This window comes from Montipora capricornis, chromosome 12 (genome assembly GCF_036669925.1).
Source record: "Montipora capricornis isolate CH-2021 chromosome 12, ASM3666992v2, whole genome shotgun sequence".
NCBI classification, from domain to species: Eukaryota; Metazoa; Cnidaria; class Anthozoa; order Scleractinia; family Acroporidae; genus Montipora; species Montipora capricornis.
In genome coordinates, this window is record NC_090894.1 from 35,388,472 (window position 1) to 35,407,437 (window position 18,966).

At 40.7% G+C, this 18,966-nt stretch overlaps 1 protein-coding gene across 1 annotated transcript in view; it reads right to left on the reverse strand.

Moving 5' to 3' along the window:
• The window catches only part of LOC138026759 (uncharacterized), a 31,089-nt gene that overhangs the window by 620 nt on the left and 11,503 nt on the right, over positions 1 to 18,966 (reverse strand). Inside the window, exon 3 of the mRNA XM_068874211.1 lies at positions 16,250 to 16,300. Within this exon, the coding sequence (XP_068730312.1) occupies positions 16,250 to 16,300 (51 nt within the window). The remainder of the gene's footprint in view (positions 1 to 16,249; positions 16,301 to 18,966) is intronic.

Below are 18,966 nucleotides of genomic sequence, written 5' to 3' on the forward strand. Positions count from 1 at the left end.
AAACAGGAAGGAACTTGCCACTCTGTTGCTTCAAAATTCAGTTGTTAGAGCATTGACCAGGGTGGAAGGTGTGATGGAAAGGAAGGAACTTGTCACTCTGTTGCTTCATAGTTCAGTTGTTAGAGCATTGACCAGGGTGGAAGGTGTGATGAAAAGGAAGGAACTTGTCACTCTGTTGCTTTATAGTTCAGTTGTTAGAGCATTGACCAGGGTGTAAGGTGTGATGGAAAGGAAGGAACTTGTCACTCTGTTGCTTCATAGTTCAGTTGTTAGAGCATTGACCAGGGTGGAAGGTGTGATGGAAAGGAAGGAACTTGTCACTCTGTTGCTTCATAGTTCAGTTGTTAGAGCATTGACCAGGGTGTAAGGTGTGATGAAAAGGAATGAACTTGTCACTCTGTTGCTTTATAGTTCAGTTGTTAGAGCAGGGTGGAAGTTGTGGTGGTGGAAGGTGCGGTGGAAAGGAAATAACTTGCCACTCTGTTGCTTTATAGTTCAGTTGCCAGAGCATCGTCTAGGAGTCATTGAATCACATGCCAGGAAGGCAGAGTTGATTTACTATCATGTTTAAACAAAGCTAGACGATAATGATTATAAGGGCGTGGTGATCATAGAGGCGCTCTCTCTCTCTCTGTTTAATCTGTTTAACCGTTTTGTAGCATTGGAGATCACTAAAATGTTCAAAGATGAAAATGTTTGAAGTACATAGTCATATCCATTACCTGCTGATAGCTTTAGTAAATAAAGAATAAATGCTATACCGAGTAATTGCATTGTGACTAAACTTGATAGACAACAAATGCAAGGAAACGATGTTATACAACTTACAACTTACGATTTATACAACTTACCGGATATTTTTACAAATGAGAACATTTCATCTACTACTGTAATCAACAAAGAATTCTTCACCCAAACCGTGCGTGATAACACTAACATAATAGATCGCGATGATAACTGGAATCCATTACTATATAAAGAAGCTTACCATATTAAGCGTTTAACACCATTTCTGAACAATGGCTTAAAAGCCAGTAGAGAACTCCGCCTATTCTCCTGACAGTTTTGTTTCTTTGTTTTTCATTTTCACGTGATTATACTGTTGCACAATCTCGCAGTACAGTCAACTCTCCGCTAACGGACACTCTTGTAAGCGGACAGCCCTACTTACGGACAGCTTTTTAAATCCCCGTTTTTACCTCCCAGTCAAACTTTCTATTTACACATTCCCGTAAACGGACACTCTCTCGTATGCGGACGCGGACACTTTTGAAAATGAAAATTGGATTTTTCTTTTGTTTACGCTCTCTCGTAAGCGGACACACCATGTACGTAATTGACTCTTGGCAATGAAATTTGTCTTTAATTTGCAATAAATCAACAAAAATATGACCTTTAACAGAGCAACAGAACAGCGGGGATTGCTTTTTACAAATTTCAATTTGTCCGCGGCAAAGCAAGCTGTCCGTTCGTTTGACATTAAAAAGAGTCTGACGAAACATTTGTAGTGTCACGTTAATTATGGCCTAGCCTGTTCACGGACGTTTATTTTTTTTCGTAAGATATTGGCGCTCGCCAATATCTTACGAAAAAAATAAACGTCTGTGAAGGGGCTAGTTATGGCCACGTTCATCATGGTCTACTTTACTTCTTGTTTCTGTTTTCAATCACTGATTGTACCAAACACTGTATCCCAGATAATCAAGCTTGGACTTGAGCTACGGTAACGATGTTTCAACATCACCATAAAAAACGTATTTACAAGGAATTTCCATGCCGTACCCAACTCCTCTGTTGACAGGTTTACCCGTTATGATGGCTTTCCCTTTGTTTGTTCTGCGCTTTAAAAACTTGGTGACAAATTCAGCCATCCTCAAAGGAATGTGACCAAGTATCTCATCGAATCCAGACACTGTGTTAGCGTGTTCCTTGGCTGTGGTTTCAAGACTGCAATCTTCTAAATTAGGCCTTACTACAGCAACCGCATTCACATCCTTGATGTTCTTTGGCTCGCGTTTAAGGGCCCTTTCCTCATTTAGTTGTGGATCCCAGCCAGCCGCATCTTTGTATACATGATAACCGCGAATGTAGGACTCAACCATTACGAACGATTCTGTCATCCTGTTTGCCATCGCTTTATACAGCTACAGTCAAGAGATCACAGCAAAATGGGGTCCGTAATGCGAGGTCTTACTTTAGAATACAGTACAGTAAAAGCTCTTTTCACAGCGTGTTTACTGTTGTTGCTTGTCATCGGGTTCTTTTTCAATGAAAGCAAATTTAGTGTTTGTACGTGTGTGGGCAGCTCATTTTAATTTCCTAAAATCTTGACGTCGGTACTTTTAGCCTGTTAAACTGTCGGTCAGAGGTGTGAAAATTTTCCAGAACTCTTACAGAAAGCTAACATCATTTAAAAATACGAGTGCAGTATCAATTCTACCATAAAAATTCGTTTGCTTTATCGTGTTGATTGAAACACAGTATCTCTATCACTGTAGTTTGTAGTCGTGGATACTAACTGTATACAGTACACTGCTTCGTGTCATTTTGACAGATTACAATATAATCCCGTAATTCGCGTGTCAATCAGTGTGATTTTCTGCCATATTCAGTGCATTGGCGAGTTTATACACGTGTAGGTTGCTGTGAATATGTCGTGCTGCAGTAACTGCGCGAATGTTACAAAATATATTTGTTTAACGTGCGAAAGGCCAGTTTGTAATGAGTCAAGTGATTGTTCGGTGTGGGCGGACGAGGAAAATCCAGGTTGGAAGGCAGGTATTGCTGTTGCCTGGTGTTTGCCCTGTTTCGACAAGAGAATTGCTGCTGAAAACCTGATCGGAGATGAAGAATTCAAAGAAGAGGAGCCAGTCAATCGTCCAGAGCAGCAAGTGAATCAAATACAGGGGAGTCGTCAAGTGGAAACAGCAAGCAGCTCGAGTAAGGCGAGAAAGAAAGCAAGACAGGCTACAAACGATGGTCAGAGCCGCAAGTGTTTACCCCTAAGTGAGAAAGTACAAGTGATCCGTGCCTCACAAGATGAAAAGCAAAGCATCAGGCAGCTGGCGAAGAGGTTCGCTTGCGGAAAAACTCAAATAGCAAAGATCATTGCTGATAAAGAGAAAATTATGGATGAATGGATGTCCAATGGCAGCTCCACGATCAAACAAAACAACTTCGAATACTGTGGGATTGGTATGTCAAGGCTAGAGCAGCAAACATCCCAGTGGATGGGCCTTTACTCAAAGAAGAAGCCAGGTTGATTGCCAAACAACTCGGCGTGACAACTTTTAAAGGAACAGAAGGCTGGTTTTCTAAGTGGAAGCAACGGCACAACATTGCGCAATTCAATATCGCTGGCGAGGAAAGGGATGTTAGCAAAGACACGGTAGAAAGTTGGAGTGAACATGTAAAAGAATTGACCAAGGGATATGCAGCTGCCGATATATGGAACGAAGACGAAACTGGGGCATTTTGGAGAGCGCTTCCAAGCAAGTCTCTCTCAGAGAAGGGAAAGCGATGTCGTGGAGGAAAGAACGCCAAGCAAAGGATCACTGTCGCTTTCTTTGTGAGCGCTGACGGAAGAAAGGATAGTGTTGTTCTGATCGGAAGCAGCAAGAAGCCCCGTTGTTTTGCAAACCTTGTAGATATTTCGCGCCCGTGTGGCGCTCAGTATTTCAGCAAGGCAAAGGCATGGATGAAAACTGAGATAATGGAAAATGTGATATCCAAGTTAAACAGCAAGATGAAGCGGGAAAATCGTAACATCATACTCTTTCTCGACAATGCTCCCTGTCATCCTCCCTCCCTAAAAGGCAAGTTTTCCAACATCCGAATTGAGTTCCTGCCGAAAAACACCACGTCACGCACACAGCCTCTTGACGCAGGAATCATCAAAACTTGGAAAACGTACTACAGGCGGAAGCTATTGCGATATGTTGCTGGCCAAATGGATGGAGAGAAAACTGCGAGTGAGATTGTCAAGTCCGTTAATTTGCTGATGGCTGTACGATGGGTGGTCAGCGCCTGGGAAGAGGTTCCAGCTGCAGTCGTCTCCAAATGCTTCAAGAAAGTTGGGATGTATCCTGTTGAAAATCTCAATGCTGAAGAAGATGACGACCCGTTCGAGGGAGAAGAATTGATGGATATTCCTGAATTGCTAAGCCATATTTCCCCAGGACTAGACATGTCAGCGTTCGATGACGAAGCTGAGGCCTTTGAGCCACCAGTGGATACCACACTTCCAAACTGGAGAGATACCGTACGACAAGAAATAATCCCTGCGTCTATCAACGAAGAGCAGGTGTATGAGATAATCGATGATGATGAGGAATATGACCAGCCCCTGCAACTTCCGGAAATTACATCTGCGGAACAGGCGCTGGAACTTGTTGGGAAGCTAGCGGCATTTTCTGACTGACAAGGAAACAAGCCGCTAGTCCAGGCAATTACCAAGGTCAATGATGTCTTAGTAGACATGCGACTGAAGTCTCTATTGGCAAGGAGGCAGTCAACCATAACGGACTATTTCTCCTAACTGTCATAGGACCAAGCAAACCTTCTCTGGTCACGATATACCTTTTGGACGACAGCAATAAGTCCCGTTGAACGTTTTATAAGAAGAGTTATGTTTTTAAGAAGCACGAAAGTTACATATATGGACGGCAGCAATAAGTCCCGTTGAACGGTTTGTTAAATGTAGAAGAAATACTGTATATATATTTTTTTCGAGTTTGAACATTTGACATCAATAAAGAGTTTCGCTTTATATCTTCAGTTGCTATTTTTGTCTACGCAATAAAACAAAATTAACACCCGCTAATTAACTCTCCCGTAAGCGGACATCCACCCTATTTTTCTTTGGTGTCCGCTTACGGGAATAATTCTCGTAAGCGGACAGCTCTACTAACGGACACGTTTTTCAATTCCCGAGGGTGTCCGCTTACGAGAGAGTTGACTGTATTTAAAATTCTGCTACTTGTATCCCGCCTTAGTCTGAAGATGATATAGATTTATATCGAAATATTACAAGCACATAACATCGTTTCCTTGCATTTGTTGTCTATCAAGTTTAGTCACAATGCAATTACTCGGTATAGCATTTATTCTTTACATAGTCATGTGATGAATAGATGAAGAAATCTCTATTGTATGAGAAACAAGGTAACTCGATGTTCGATTAAAATTGTAGATGAAAAGTAACATACTTGGCTGTATTGCTTGTGTTAAATGCCACAGTTAAGTTAATAGATCCAGAACTTCTAAAATTAATTCAGCACGCAGCCGTGGCATGTCTTTGTAGGACCAGGTGAATGCATTTGTTACCCCATTGCAAACATCACGAATCAAACAAATGACAGCCACTCCACAACTGCCAGAACCGGTTGTCATTCTGCATGAGCTGCTCGGCTGGTCTGGCATGGGAACTTTGAATCTTTCTATTTGGCACCATTTGGAAGGATGGAAGTTTTCATTTCTGCTGGTAGTTTGGTAGATTATGTTGAAGGATATCGGTTGCATTATGCTTAAGTTCTTCAGTTACTGGGTAGTGGTAACCATCATCAAAGAACACCTTGCAGTCTCCAACCGAGAAAATGGCTAGTCCCCAGTGGCATTCGTCCTGCATATGAACAGGCTAAAACATGTTGGCAACACTTGCCATGTCATGGCTGGTACATACCTTTTTGACAACCGAGTTGATGATGATGCCGTTGTACAGAAATGAAGGAAGGAGAATGTTCAAACAGGATTGATGTTCGTCGTTTGCCCTGTCGCAGAATTTGTTTCCTAAGAAATTCAAAATTTCGTCTGATAGGTATCTTTCTCCACACAAACGCGAAAGTTCTTGTGATGTGATTCTGTAGTTGTTATAGGATGCAAGATAGCTATTTTCCAGGTTCCACCTGTCCAACAGAGCGTGTGTCACTTCTTTTTCAAAAGGGGTCTTTTTAAATGCTGTCTTGATCCATTTCTTCTCAAAGGAGACCTTAGCGCGTAGGTGCTTCAGACTATGGAATCTTTCCAGAATTCTGATGCCATCCATATTGAAATCACCAAAGGAATTGATTTTCACAGCCAGTTGGGAGGCCACATTTTGGGATGTTGAAACTTCCTCTCTGATGTCGTTAAGTAAAGATTGTGGTGGCAGCTTCTTAACTGTAATGGGGTCCATCATTGCACTTCCACTACTACCTACAGTATATGATGTGATCATGGCATCCACGTTGGGGAAGATAGCCTCAGCGAGTAGTCGTCTTGGATGCCTGAAATTGTCATCCTGACGCAGCACCTCGGACAGAAAACCAAAGTCCAGCGGTATCTCGTCTGAGGGATTGTCTTCCACATTGATCACCGACATTGCATCCTTCTTGGTTTCGGTAACTGTTTTGCCATTTCCATCTTTTGATAGCCCAGATGTCTTCGATGTTGCAGAATTCGTGTCAAGGGCTGGAGGTAGTGTGGAACAGAAAGCTTTCCCTTTGTTTCGTTTCTCTGGTTTCTTTTCACTCTTTGCTGTTCTCTTCTTACGGTTCACAGATTTTGCTGACGGAACGCCTTGCTTCTCTTCGTCCATAGAGGTTTTTCTTTTCTTGCTTGGAAGTTCTTGTGCAGCAAAGGGGTCAATCTTATGCTTTCTTTTCCTTCCAAACTTTGAGAGTGATTCGAAATTGATTGCCCTGTTAAAGTACGAAGCTGGAAGCCACATGTCATCTTCCGACGAATAGCCTTTGAGTCGAACCCTGTATTCACATGCAAGGATTTTATGGCAAAGACGTAGTTCCAACACATCCTCTATTTCATAAAAATCATGGGGAAGTCCATTTTCATCAGTAGAGTCTTCCACTGCTGTCTCGGAAGTGATAGAGTCTGTGCCCAATTCAACTTCTCCTCTACAGACATATCCCACTTCCTTTAGAAGCTTACTTGATGTATTGTGCAGCTTATAGCAACCTGGAGTGTCTTATCCAACTGGAATGAGTTCGGTGGCTCCCATTGCCGCTGAAGAAGACTTCCACTTTGTTAATCCTAGAATTGGATGCACACTGTAAGTGTCGTTGTTTAAGGATAGTTGATATAATGAGAAACGAACTTTCATGGTAGTATCGCCACACAATTTGAGGCTTGCGACGGAAGAGCTATCTTTGGACGACTGAATTGCTTCAACGCAAGCAATGTCAAACACCTTCCTCTCTTTAATTACAGACTTTAAAGCGACGTGCGAATACCTTACTACATCATGCGTCGGATCTAATGGCGATTTACCTGGAAGGTACTTTGCGGCCGAGTGGTGGTAGCCTGTTTGACATGAATGTACGTCATTCTTCTACCAACAACCTTGGAAATTTTCCACTTCTGGTGTTTGTCGCCTTCTACTTCCTCTTCCTCTTCTAACATTTCATTCTCGTCTTCTTTCTGTTCGATCACCTTTTCTTCTTCTTCTTGGTCTTCAAGCTCATCTCTTTTCTCGTTTTCATCATACTCTTCAGGATCAAAATCAAAATCCACATCATCATCAAAATCAGAAAGACTGCTTTTGACATCCACATAAGATTTGTGCAGCATATTATATTCTTCTGGTAAGGCACCTTCCATTAGCTGTATACCAGTGGGATGGTCATATCTGTATGGGATTTCCCAGTAGTCGCTGCTCTTTAGAAGATCCACCGCTGTGCCTGGCATGTATTTCTCAAACATTTGCTGTCCTTCTCTCACGCCGCGATAATGTGCTTGCTTCTGCTCTTATCGGAAATCCCGGAAGTTTGAGGGATACTTGTATGATCCTTCATCCTTTGTCATGTGTTTCGAAAAGGCATATGAACGCTGCCTTCTGTGAGATGACTGCTTCACTTTTGCACCTGCTTGAGCCAGACGCTGCTTAGCATTGATGTTAAATTGCACTCTTGTAATCTTGTCAAGCATATCCGCAAATGTAGGCTGAGAATCAAGAGACTGGATTTCGTTTGTTTTCCCCTGAATTTCACTGATTATTATTATTATTTATTATGATTAAATGCAATTTTATTTACTGGACAAACACTTACACTTCTTACAATACTAAAATTATACTTACATACATTTACATTTACATTTACATTGCACTGCCCATACTTTACACTATTTATACCAGCACTAATTACAATACATATATCCAATCACCTAATTAGATTACAGTCGGCTTACTTACACTTTTAATTAGATTTTACACTGGCTAAAAAAACTTAACGTATATTGCATAAATTAACAACGACAAATTACCCACACAAATTACGTTTTTACAACGCTACTGTTCGTGTATTATTTATCATTATTATTATTTTTTAAATTCGATGATTATACTACTTACGTACATGGATCCACACCAGTTACCGTTCCACCCACGTGGCACTTAATCTTCAAAAGGCAAAAAAAACAAAACAAAAACACATACCTTTTAAAGATTGTAAAGTGAAAGGAAGAGGGGGAACGTGTCAATTATAGGACGAGTCTTTTGCATTCTACAAGTCCAAATAAAGAGTCTTGCGACTAAGAATAAAAAGTAAAAATTTTTGCTAAATATTGGGTGTGCCTTTAAGCCTATGACCAAAGAAGGGGTTAGCTCAAGAGAACGCACAGAAGTTTCGTTTTTGAGCAGCCATAGCCTAAAATTATGCCAGAAGCAGGACGTTACCGTACAGTTCCAGAAAAGATGGATGAGAGTTTCCTCCTCAATTTGGCAGAAATTGCAAAGATCGTTATCCCTTAGTTTTATTTTTTTTAAGAAATCATTAGTGGCAAGTCTCCTGTGTAACAGTTTAAATTGGAAAATGCGAAGTTTTGAGATTTTCGTACATTCAAAGGGCAGCCTGTAAGCAGCCTTCCAGTCAATAGGTTCATTTTTTTCTATCATGCAGTCTACCGACCATTTCGTTTGGCTATTTACGGGCTGCTTTTGTTTCTTTTCTATAAGTTTTCTGTATGCTATCTTATTTGTATTTTTGGCCTTCAAAAACGTATCAAGAAAACTTTCGTAGTTGATGCTTTCCTGAGAGCGTTTTTATTAAAGGTCACAACCAAATGTTTTACACCTGATATCACTCCACAGAAAGAAAGAAAATTTATCTTGATGTTATAACGTTCTTTGAATTCAGAGAAAGATAAAAATCTAGTCTCATTTTCCATCAAATGAACAATATTCTGTATTCCTTGAGAAGACCATGATAAATAGTGGTTGGGGTCCCACTAGCACTTGACAGCGCTGTTACAATGCTGTTTTGACCTCTCAGGTCAACAACAGTGTAACAACGGTGTCACATAACCTGCGGTCCTACTAGGAGTTTTAAACAGCGGTTTGAAATTTATAGCTGTCAACTTGTCAGACATCTCAACTTGCAATTTCGCGGCAAAAGCAATCTCGCAGCAAGATGCCTGATCATCGCGTTCTTGCTGGATTGTTTTTTATCATTACTTTAATACTTGTTACAAGGAGGATCAATCTACATCGTCATATGGTCTTGAGCCAATTTCTACATCGCCGAAGGATGTTTCTGGCACAGTTGTTGAGAGCTCGAAGAGTAAGAAGGATTCGTCACGTCTGGGTTTACCCTCGCCCACAACATTGGCTAGAGGAAATGCTCAATAACAGAGCTCTTAACAGCCTTTGGAAAAGGCATTTTAGAGTTTCTAGAGGAACATTTGATTATATCTGTGGGATAGTTACTCTAGACATCCAACGCCAAAACACACGTTTTCGACAGGCGATTCCTGTACAGAAGCGAGTAGCGATAGCTCTGTGGAGACTAGGGTCAGGAAATTCTTATCAATCTTCTGCAATAACATTCGGCATTGGAAAGTCCTCTGCAATTAAAATATGCCACAGTTTTAGTGAAGCAATAAACCGGAGGAAGAACGATTTCATTCCTTTACCAATTCATGAAGATGACATCAAAGAGACTATAAGCAAATTCGAAGAGAAGCTGGATTTTCCACACGTGGTAGGGGCAATTGATGGTACACATGTGGAAATAAAAGCACCACTTTTAAACGCAGCCGATTACTTCAACAGAAAGCAAAAATATTCAGTTGTGACTCAGGCTGTGACTGATTCTCGAATGCTATTCTTGGATGTAAGTACTGGGTGGCCAGGGAGCATACATGATGCTCGAGTGCTTCGTCTAAGTGGTGTTTTCAGGGAGATAGAAAATGGTACTATTCTAACCAGACCAGTTACTGTAATAAACCGAACAAATGTGAGGCCCCTAATACTGGGTGATCCTGCCTATCCGCTTCGTCCATGGCTTATGACTCCCTTTCCTGCAGGAGGTGCTTTAACAGCAGCACAACAGTGTTTCAACTATCGCTTATCTAAAGCACGTGTGATAATTGAACGTGCTTTTGGAAAATTAAAAACCCGCTGGCGTTGTCTGTTAAAGCAACTGGAAGAATCTACGGATCGTGTGCCCCAAACAATCATTACCTGTTGCATTCTTCACAACATATGTATACACATGGATGACCAGTTGGATGAAGATGATGATGACACCGATGATGATGATGATGATGACAGTGATGATGATGGTGGGGATGGTTATTTAATGCCGGATAATGCGACCCGAAGGATAAGGCAAGCTATCGCAGACTACCTTTAAACCTCTGCAAGTTACATTCTTTAACTTCAGTTTATAAAATGATCACCACTCTGCAAAATCTACGTATTCATAGAATTTTATTTTCAAAATCTTAAATGATTACAGTCAAAGTGTATTCAAGTTCAAGTATCAAATGTGTTTTTATCACTAACTTGTAGCCAAAACAGGGAAATGTATACTGAATATCAACATCAGACTTGCGCATTATATTCCATGCAAAAAACAGAAACAAAACATTGACCTAATATTTTCAATCTTTCTTAACCATTTTTCCAAATTCTGTTATGGCGGTAAGAAAAAGATCTTTAAAGTTGTTTTCGCTTCTCTCAAGAGCTGCCATCATCCGTTCCTCTCGTTCCTGGCTCTCTCTAAAAATGGCCAACCATGGGTCGTCATCGCTCTGTCCAGGCCCTTTAGGTGGACGCTTTCTCTTCTTAGTCACCTTGCCACCCTTCTTGCCATCCCCACTGCCATCGTCACAGTCTACCTTGTTGATATCTTTACGAGGGTGCTTCTTAGCTTTTCCGGGATTTTCTTCAGACGTGGCGTTGCCTTCTAGTTCTTCACTAGCTGAAGAGGTCGAAGGAGCTGGTGATGGAGTCGACTGCCGGCTTTCTGAGGAACTCTTGCTTGTTGTTTCCACGAAATAGGGTGGGTTAACGATGTCTCTTGAGCCCATGAACTCATCTAAAATGTCGAAATGGGGGCAGGTTTCCATGTTGTCACTTCCCGCTCCCGAACATTTAATTTTGTCTTTTGCTTGTTTGTAGCGGCGAGTGAGGTTAAAAAATTTCTCTTTCACCCTCTGAGGCGTTCTAGAGCTGTTGACCTCCAGTGCCTTCATTTCTTTCTCCAATTTCTCGGCTATAATAGCCCACATTGTCTGCCCCTTTTTCCCCTTTTTCTGAAGGCCTTCAAGCTCCTCTTTGTAAATTCTTATCAGGGTCTCTTCTTCTAGAGTGCTCCATGATGGGGAGCGCTTTGTAGTCGAGGTTTTCGGTGATTCTGTGTGGCTGTTAGAAGAAGCGGAGGTTTCTAGCGGTGGACTTAGGCAGGAACTTGGCTGGATGACGGATAAGGCATGGAGATTGAGGGAAACGGCATATTTAGAAGGTCGACATGGGGAATGAAGCCATACTGACTGTGACTGCTTCTGAAAGAATCAGTAAAGAATACATGTCAAATTCCCGCCATTACGGATTCGTCTACCCAGCTCACTTTTAAAGGTTAAACATCATAAAGGAATGAACTACTAATGAATCAATCGAATATAATTTACCTTTCCCAGCTAGCAGAGGGCCGAAAAGCAGTCCAGTCGTTGTTAAGATCCATGTTACTCAAAAAATCTTCCTTGTTTCCTTCGTGCGTTTAACTCAACAAGCGACAACCTTGAAAACTAAATGTTAAGGTGACCTTTCAGATGAAACTAAATCGCTTTGGCGCTAAAATTTCTTATCGCGAAATGGACTTCCTGTTCAGCAAGTCGCGATTGGTCAGTCCCAAGTGAATTTAGATAGACACCAGATAGATCATACTTTTAGAGTTGTAAACAGCGTTGTTAAAATCCTTTGATTGGGCCGCGTAACCTGAGCAACAGACACTGACACTGACATTGGATAAATAGTCGGTCACACTTGAAACAGTGTGACACCGTTGTAACAGCGTTGTCAAATGTGCTAGTGGGACCTCAGCCAGTGTATTGGTTTAGTATTAACACGAATAACAGAGTTTAGCCAAAGACTCTGTGACAGTAACTGTTTCTTTGAGCAAATGTTATCTTCCACCAGGTGTGGAAAATTTCTTGCAAGAAAACATCCGATATCTTAAAGTAAGTTAGTATATCCTTTTTGTGGAGATTACCTTTAAAATAATATCGCCGCCTAAGTCTCTTAATTGTACATTGAAGAAAAGCTTCCATTTTGCCTCATTTCCTTTGTCAAGGTACTTTTTTACCCAACTTAGTTTCAAAGCTTGGGTAAAAAGTCTTATATCAATCATCTTTAGACCTCCATCTTCATATTCACTTATCATTATATCACGCTTGATCTTGTCGCCTTTGCCATCCCATAAAAACTTAAAGAATAGGGTGTTAATTGACTTCATCAATGGCACACTGGTTTGTTGGCAAAGGTGACAAAATATACGTGAGTTCAGAGACAATTAAGCTTTTTAATACAGTAATTTTTCCCAGTAGGCTTACTCTACGCAATTCCCAGCAGCCCAAGCTTGCCTTAACTTTTGTTATTTTTTCCTCATAGTTAGCTTTCAGCATTATTTCTGGGTCAGTTGAGAGTCACACACCTAGAGTTTTTACTTTATCACTCATCCATCTTAAATCGTTCTCAGGGCACAGTTTTTCTTCACTTCCTGCATTTGCGCCAATCCACAGCACTTCTGTCTTTTTATAATTTAGTGAGAGGCCGGATATCGCTCTAAAAAACTCTAATATATGCAGTGAATTTTGGAAGGATGCCCTACATCCACCTAAAATAAGAGTTGTATCGTCTGCATATAGACTGATTTTAATTTCCTGTCCGTCAACAAATATGCCTTTAATATTATTGTGTTTCCTTATCGCATCAGCAAGAACTTTTGCACATAGAATAAACAAGTAAGGTGACAGCGGGCAGCCTTGCCTAACCCCTCTTTCTAGCTTGAAAAGATTACTAGACCAGCCATTGTTCAAGATACAGCTTTCTATGTCATGGTAAAAGAGCTTAATCCTGATTATTCTTTCGGTTGACTTTGTACCAGTGTTAAAAAGGGAACTGCCAAAAATACCAAGATGCTTGAAGTGAAGGAACATGGCAAGTTGATACAGCGTGGCAGCAGAATATAATATCTCTGCAGTGGTGTAGCATCCATTTGTCAAGAATTTACCATGCTTGGTTGGGTCCGACTTGGCACCTCGTTTGGAGTGTAACGGCATCTTCTTTATTTCCAATATGCCTTTCCACAAACAAAGAACTGTTATTGCACTGGACACAGACTCTTGAATTGCAGCGGGGCTACCAAAGTCCACCTTTCTGAATGGATCTAGAAGTTGGCATACTGTTCTGATGTATAAACTGGTGGCTTCTGATCCTGGGATATGTTCATCAAGGAGATCAGCTGTTCGTGGAGTGAAAAGCCTCTCACAAGCATCAGAATTCTGGTCGCAGAAAAAGACGAGAAGGAGGTCAGTACCGTTAAAGCCGCAGTCCAATCCTAAGTTCTGGCAGCGATGTTTCAGGTCGTGGAGATGAACAATTGTTGCCAGTCATGTACCTTTCCATTCTTTTCCCAGAATGTTAACTCCCTTGTCTCATACTTAAGATTCTTTAAGAACAATCGCCCTCTGTGGTCGTAGTCAAGACAGGCTATTGAAGGAAATGACCAGTAGTAGGGTGCAAGATATCGTTCACCTTCCACACCCAACCCAAGAAACACGACACCATGCTGTACCTCTTCCTTAGTTGGCCTCATCAATTTATTTGCGGCTGAAAGTGAGAATCCAGCTGAATCAGTAGAGCAGGTGAGAAGACTGAATGGATTTTCCCGAACCTCCCCTGCTACAGTATAGTAACATTGTCTTCTCAGTTTCTCCCAATACTTCATCAAATGGCTCGCTGTGTATCCTTTGTCAACAGGTGGCCACAAACAATAGATCAGTGAGGGTTTACCGATGGTCCCTGTAAAATTATGAATCACACTTGATGTTGATCAATCAGATTGTTTATAAGACGCTTTAAAGCATCATAATCATCCTCGTCATCTTTTGATGCATCTCTGCGTGGAATCGTAATGACCCTCTATCCAGCTTTCGATGTCTGGGTTCCAAGGTTTTCCTAGCCGAGCAACGTCTCCAGAGTTTGTCAAACGTGGGTGAAGATACCTCAAGCTTCTTGCCCCATCGCTTGCTTCGTTTACTGGAAACCCTTTGTAGTGTCTTTCTGCATTGTTGAGCACTTTTTCATTAATTCCGGGGTCTAGCCGTTCTTCTTTTCCGCGATTTGATGCAGTAGTATTACCTGCCAATCCAAACATATCGGCTAATAGCGAATAGTTGGTTGTGCCAAGTTATTTCTAAGAAGACTGCTAATGTCCTTCACCAATTCTACATAATGGTTGTTGTTTCCTTTCCTTAACTTTGCTGTTAAGTTTCGAATTATCATCATCTGAACTGGTTTCGTCTTGGACACGCCCATTTTAAAGAGACGAATTAGGTCGACAATTAGTTTCTCCTCGTCGCAGCTCAAGCATGAATCCATCAAACTTCTTTCCCATTCTGTCACTGTCACTGTTTCGTTCAGCTTCTTTTCTTCGATCTTTTTCCATCTTAAGCGCACTTTCCATTTCAAGCGACCTGGCATAACGCTGGTTAAAGCCTTGAATTGTGTTCCTCCAAAGCTTCCTTTCTCTCTGTGCCTCAAGGTGTCATTTAATTCCCTGAGCTGTTTGGCACAATTGACACAGGTGTATGGATGTTCCCCATAGGACACTGCCTGACCAGTACAAGGAGGATCGACACTTTTCATACCCCCATCGATCTAAATATGGTGAAGTTCATTGGGGTGTAAACTGATTTGCAACTTTTGTTTGCCTTTGAAATTAGTTCTTTTGCGTCGATAGGATGCCTCGCACACCAACCTTTATAATCCCGGCAGCTTTCATGTCCTTTCACTGTTTTGAAACAATCTCGTTCTCCAGAAGTAATCTGCTTAAGAAATAAACCTTTCGCTGTACAGCGTCTAATTTGGCGGCCATCTTTGAAGTGTTTAACGACCTCCAGATCCCAAAGATAATGGCACTTGACTTTTTCTAGTTTAGGTTGCTGGAGATGGTCCAGAGGTCTCTTTTCTTTTAAAGAGCAGAAAAATTTACTTATGGACTGCTGGCTAGTTGACTTTCTTTTCTCACTAGATTGCTTCGAGGTTTGCTGCTTTACAGTTGTAGTGCCTTGTGTCTGGAAAAAATCAACCGCCTGTTTATGACACTCAGAAACAGCGTGTTCTTCAACTTGAACGAGGCCCGAAAACTGAAGGGACGCTGTACCTGCAAGTATATTTCCGACATCTTAAACGTGCATGCGATTTCCCGTTTTCCATGGCCCACTTCTGAAACGGCATGCACACCTCGCAATGAAACCTGCTCTTGGACAGAAATGAATGACCAAATGTCCTTCTTTGAGGTAGACTTGTCCTTATCAGCACAAACATTTTCCTTAATCCAGTCCTCCACAACTTGTGGCGTGAGTGCCATCTGTTTACAATTAAATACCGAAACCAAAAATTTCAAAAATATCGAAATCAAAGTCAGCTCCAGCTTTTATTTATTCGAACAATCTACTCGCAATAAGCATTTTCAAAGAACAACAAGACTGAACAACGGTTACATCTAATTAATCATTTTAGTTCGCCTTAAGGTACGTATTACAAACAAAACTTTTATTTCAGTCAAGACATTTATCAAGTTGAAGAGAATTTTATGGAAGTCAGCTTTGGTTGTGAAAAATGATATTTAACCTCCTCAATATTCAAAACTGTTGATGCATTTTACTTGCTTTATTTTGCTCACCAAAGTTAAAGTAGACGACATTAAAATACTTAGTCTGTATGGCATGGTTTTAGATAATAAGGGCTTACCACGCTGCTCGGTCTCTCCAAGCCGTGTTCTTCTGTCACATGATTGTGAATCTGAAAGCAATTAAGAGTTCAGTGTAAACTAATCTGTTAACTTAGTAAAAGTTTACGAAGGGCTTCGTGAAAATATTTCCGTTTCTAAGTTGTTTGAAAGAGCTGAAATTAGAAAAGCCAGAAAACTGTACACCGATGCATGCACTTATGTGGCACTGACATGGTTTGTTTGCAATCAGAGCCGTGGTTACAAGGGCAATTTCTTTTGTGCCGCTCTAAGGCTAGGTTCGGACGATTACTGGATGGTTCCGAAGGAACGTTTGTCGAAATGTTTAGAAGCACGATTAATCAGTTGTGGCAACTGTTGTGATTCAAGGTTGATCGTGACAAACAGACTCCAGAAATGCTCTTCATCTGTTAGTTATTGTGTTGTGTCCGAAAAACTGAAACAAAACGACGGCCATTGAGTATTATGCAACCATAGCGACAAGGACACAATAACTGAATACTTTGTTTCACTTGACTTTTGAATGCGGGCTACTTTCATCGTGTCGAACCGAATCCGAGAACAATTCTCATTTTTATTGTTGATGTTTTAGAAAACTCTTACAACTAACAGTCATAATTATTGTTTCTCATCAGAGTATGAGTCACAAAAACCAATGCAAGCACTGCTCACATGAGCGGTATTCTGCAACCATGGCAACAAGCACACAATAATTGTCGAATAATTAGTTTCACTTCAGTTTTGAATGTAGGATACTTTTATTGCGTCGAAACGACTTCGAAAGTTCTTTTAATCTTTCTTGTTGATATTTTTAGAAAACTCTTACAACTAATTAAAGGCCATAATTATTTTGTTTGTCATCGGAGTATGGGTCAGAAACACCAATGCCAGCACTGCTCACATGAGCCATGTCTTCAACCATGGCGACAAGCACAAAATAATTAAGCAATTCGATTATTACAGTCTCAAGCTGAGGATGTTCAGAAAACGGAAATGAACGAATCATTCAAAAAATGCTTTGAAGCAAGCTAAATCAGCTAACTTGCAATAATTGTCATTGTATGAACCGAACACATTTAGTTAAAGAAGGAATACGAGAACGAAAATGAAAGACCATCTCAACTTTGGTATTCAAGCACGAGCATTAAACCAGATAAAAAAGTACACTAGACGGAATCATTTGTGTCTGATTCGTGTCGCAGACCTCAATAGCATGGTTTGAGCCAGAATATGATAATTTTTTTATAAATTTGACATTTCTTTTAATTTCTCGTATGTCAGCGAAAGGAGGGAGAACTACACAAGCAAACAAAAAAATGCCCTTGGCACTTGCTCCCCAGGTGTTGTTACCTGCTGGAAGGAAATCTGAAATGCAACAAATCGATAGTTAAAAAACCTGCTTGTTTGTTTTAAATTTGAATTCATAGCACCAATTCATTATCAAAGGTTCGTTTGTATCCAAGTTTTCACCTAGTTTAACTCCCAGCTACGCGTGGTACTGATCTGATAATGGCAGTGGATCACCTTTGGACATTTTCATCGTTCCAGGATATGAGATTCTGGTATACCCTCTAATTGATTTATTTTGACATTTTTTCCAACACTCGTGCGGTATTCGATGTTGTAGACTGTTCACTGTCCGCTATTTTTTTGTACTTTTCCTTCATCGGTGAACGCGGTGAATGAATCATGAGAGAACTGGATCGCCTCAGGCGCAAAACGTGAGGCACCCCACCCTCTTGCTTCGCTCACTGTGTTTTTGCTCGCACGCGTTCTTTTTGAAAAAATAGAGCGGCTGTGAACAGTCTATTCATGTCGATGAGAAATGCGATATATGGTAGAAAATCGGTCCTCGAGCTGCTCGAGTAAAGCAGTGTTATTATTTGGACATTTTCTTCGTCTCTATGTTGTTCAAAAAAGAAGCTAAGCAACCAAATTGACGGAATGAATGAACACTTATTTGTTCCCGTTATGATAATGTGCAAGTTTTGTATGTGATTGAAACCACAGACAATCCGACAATCAAATTCCACCTCACTTGGCAAAATAGCGCATCAAATCGAATTGCACGAGGTGACATAATTATGGCTGCCAAATGATTGATTGATTGATGTCGGGGTTGTTCTCGGCTGAGACCCACAAGCACCGTGAATCGAAATATTTAAAAGGGTTTTTAAACACAGCTTTAAAGTCATAAATCCTGAGCTTTGCCATAATTTTAAAAATTTTTGAAATAAACTTTGCGTAAAAAAAAACCCCTCTAAAAACAAAGCGGTCAAGAAATGTATTGTCAAAAATTATTGTCATAAATCTTATAAAGTTCAAAATTGTCGCACACCAATCTAATGAACAGTCACTAAACAGAATTTCTGGATTAGTACTGTTGAAGATACGAAACAGATACTAAATAATATAAACACGCACACTGTAAAGACTAGTCTGCGAACACAGCCGCTCCCGGCCCGAGAGGTGTCAAGACAACGGCTGTATTCGCAGGCTTGTAGTAAGATGTAAAGACAAGCGCACCAAATTTCTATGTTCAAACAACATTTTACCAGGGTAAACAACATCAAGGACATTTCGGCTCGGAAAAAAAGTTCGGAAAAACAAAATGCCGGAATTGGCATCTAACACCGGACAGGAAATCTCTGAAAAGCTTCAAATTTACTGACCTTTACTGTTAAACCATTGCATGTCAACACGCGCGTCACATTTCAGT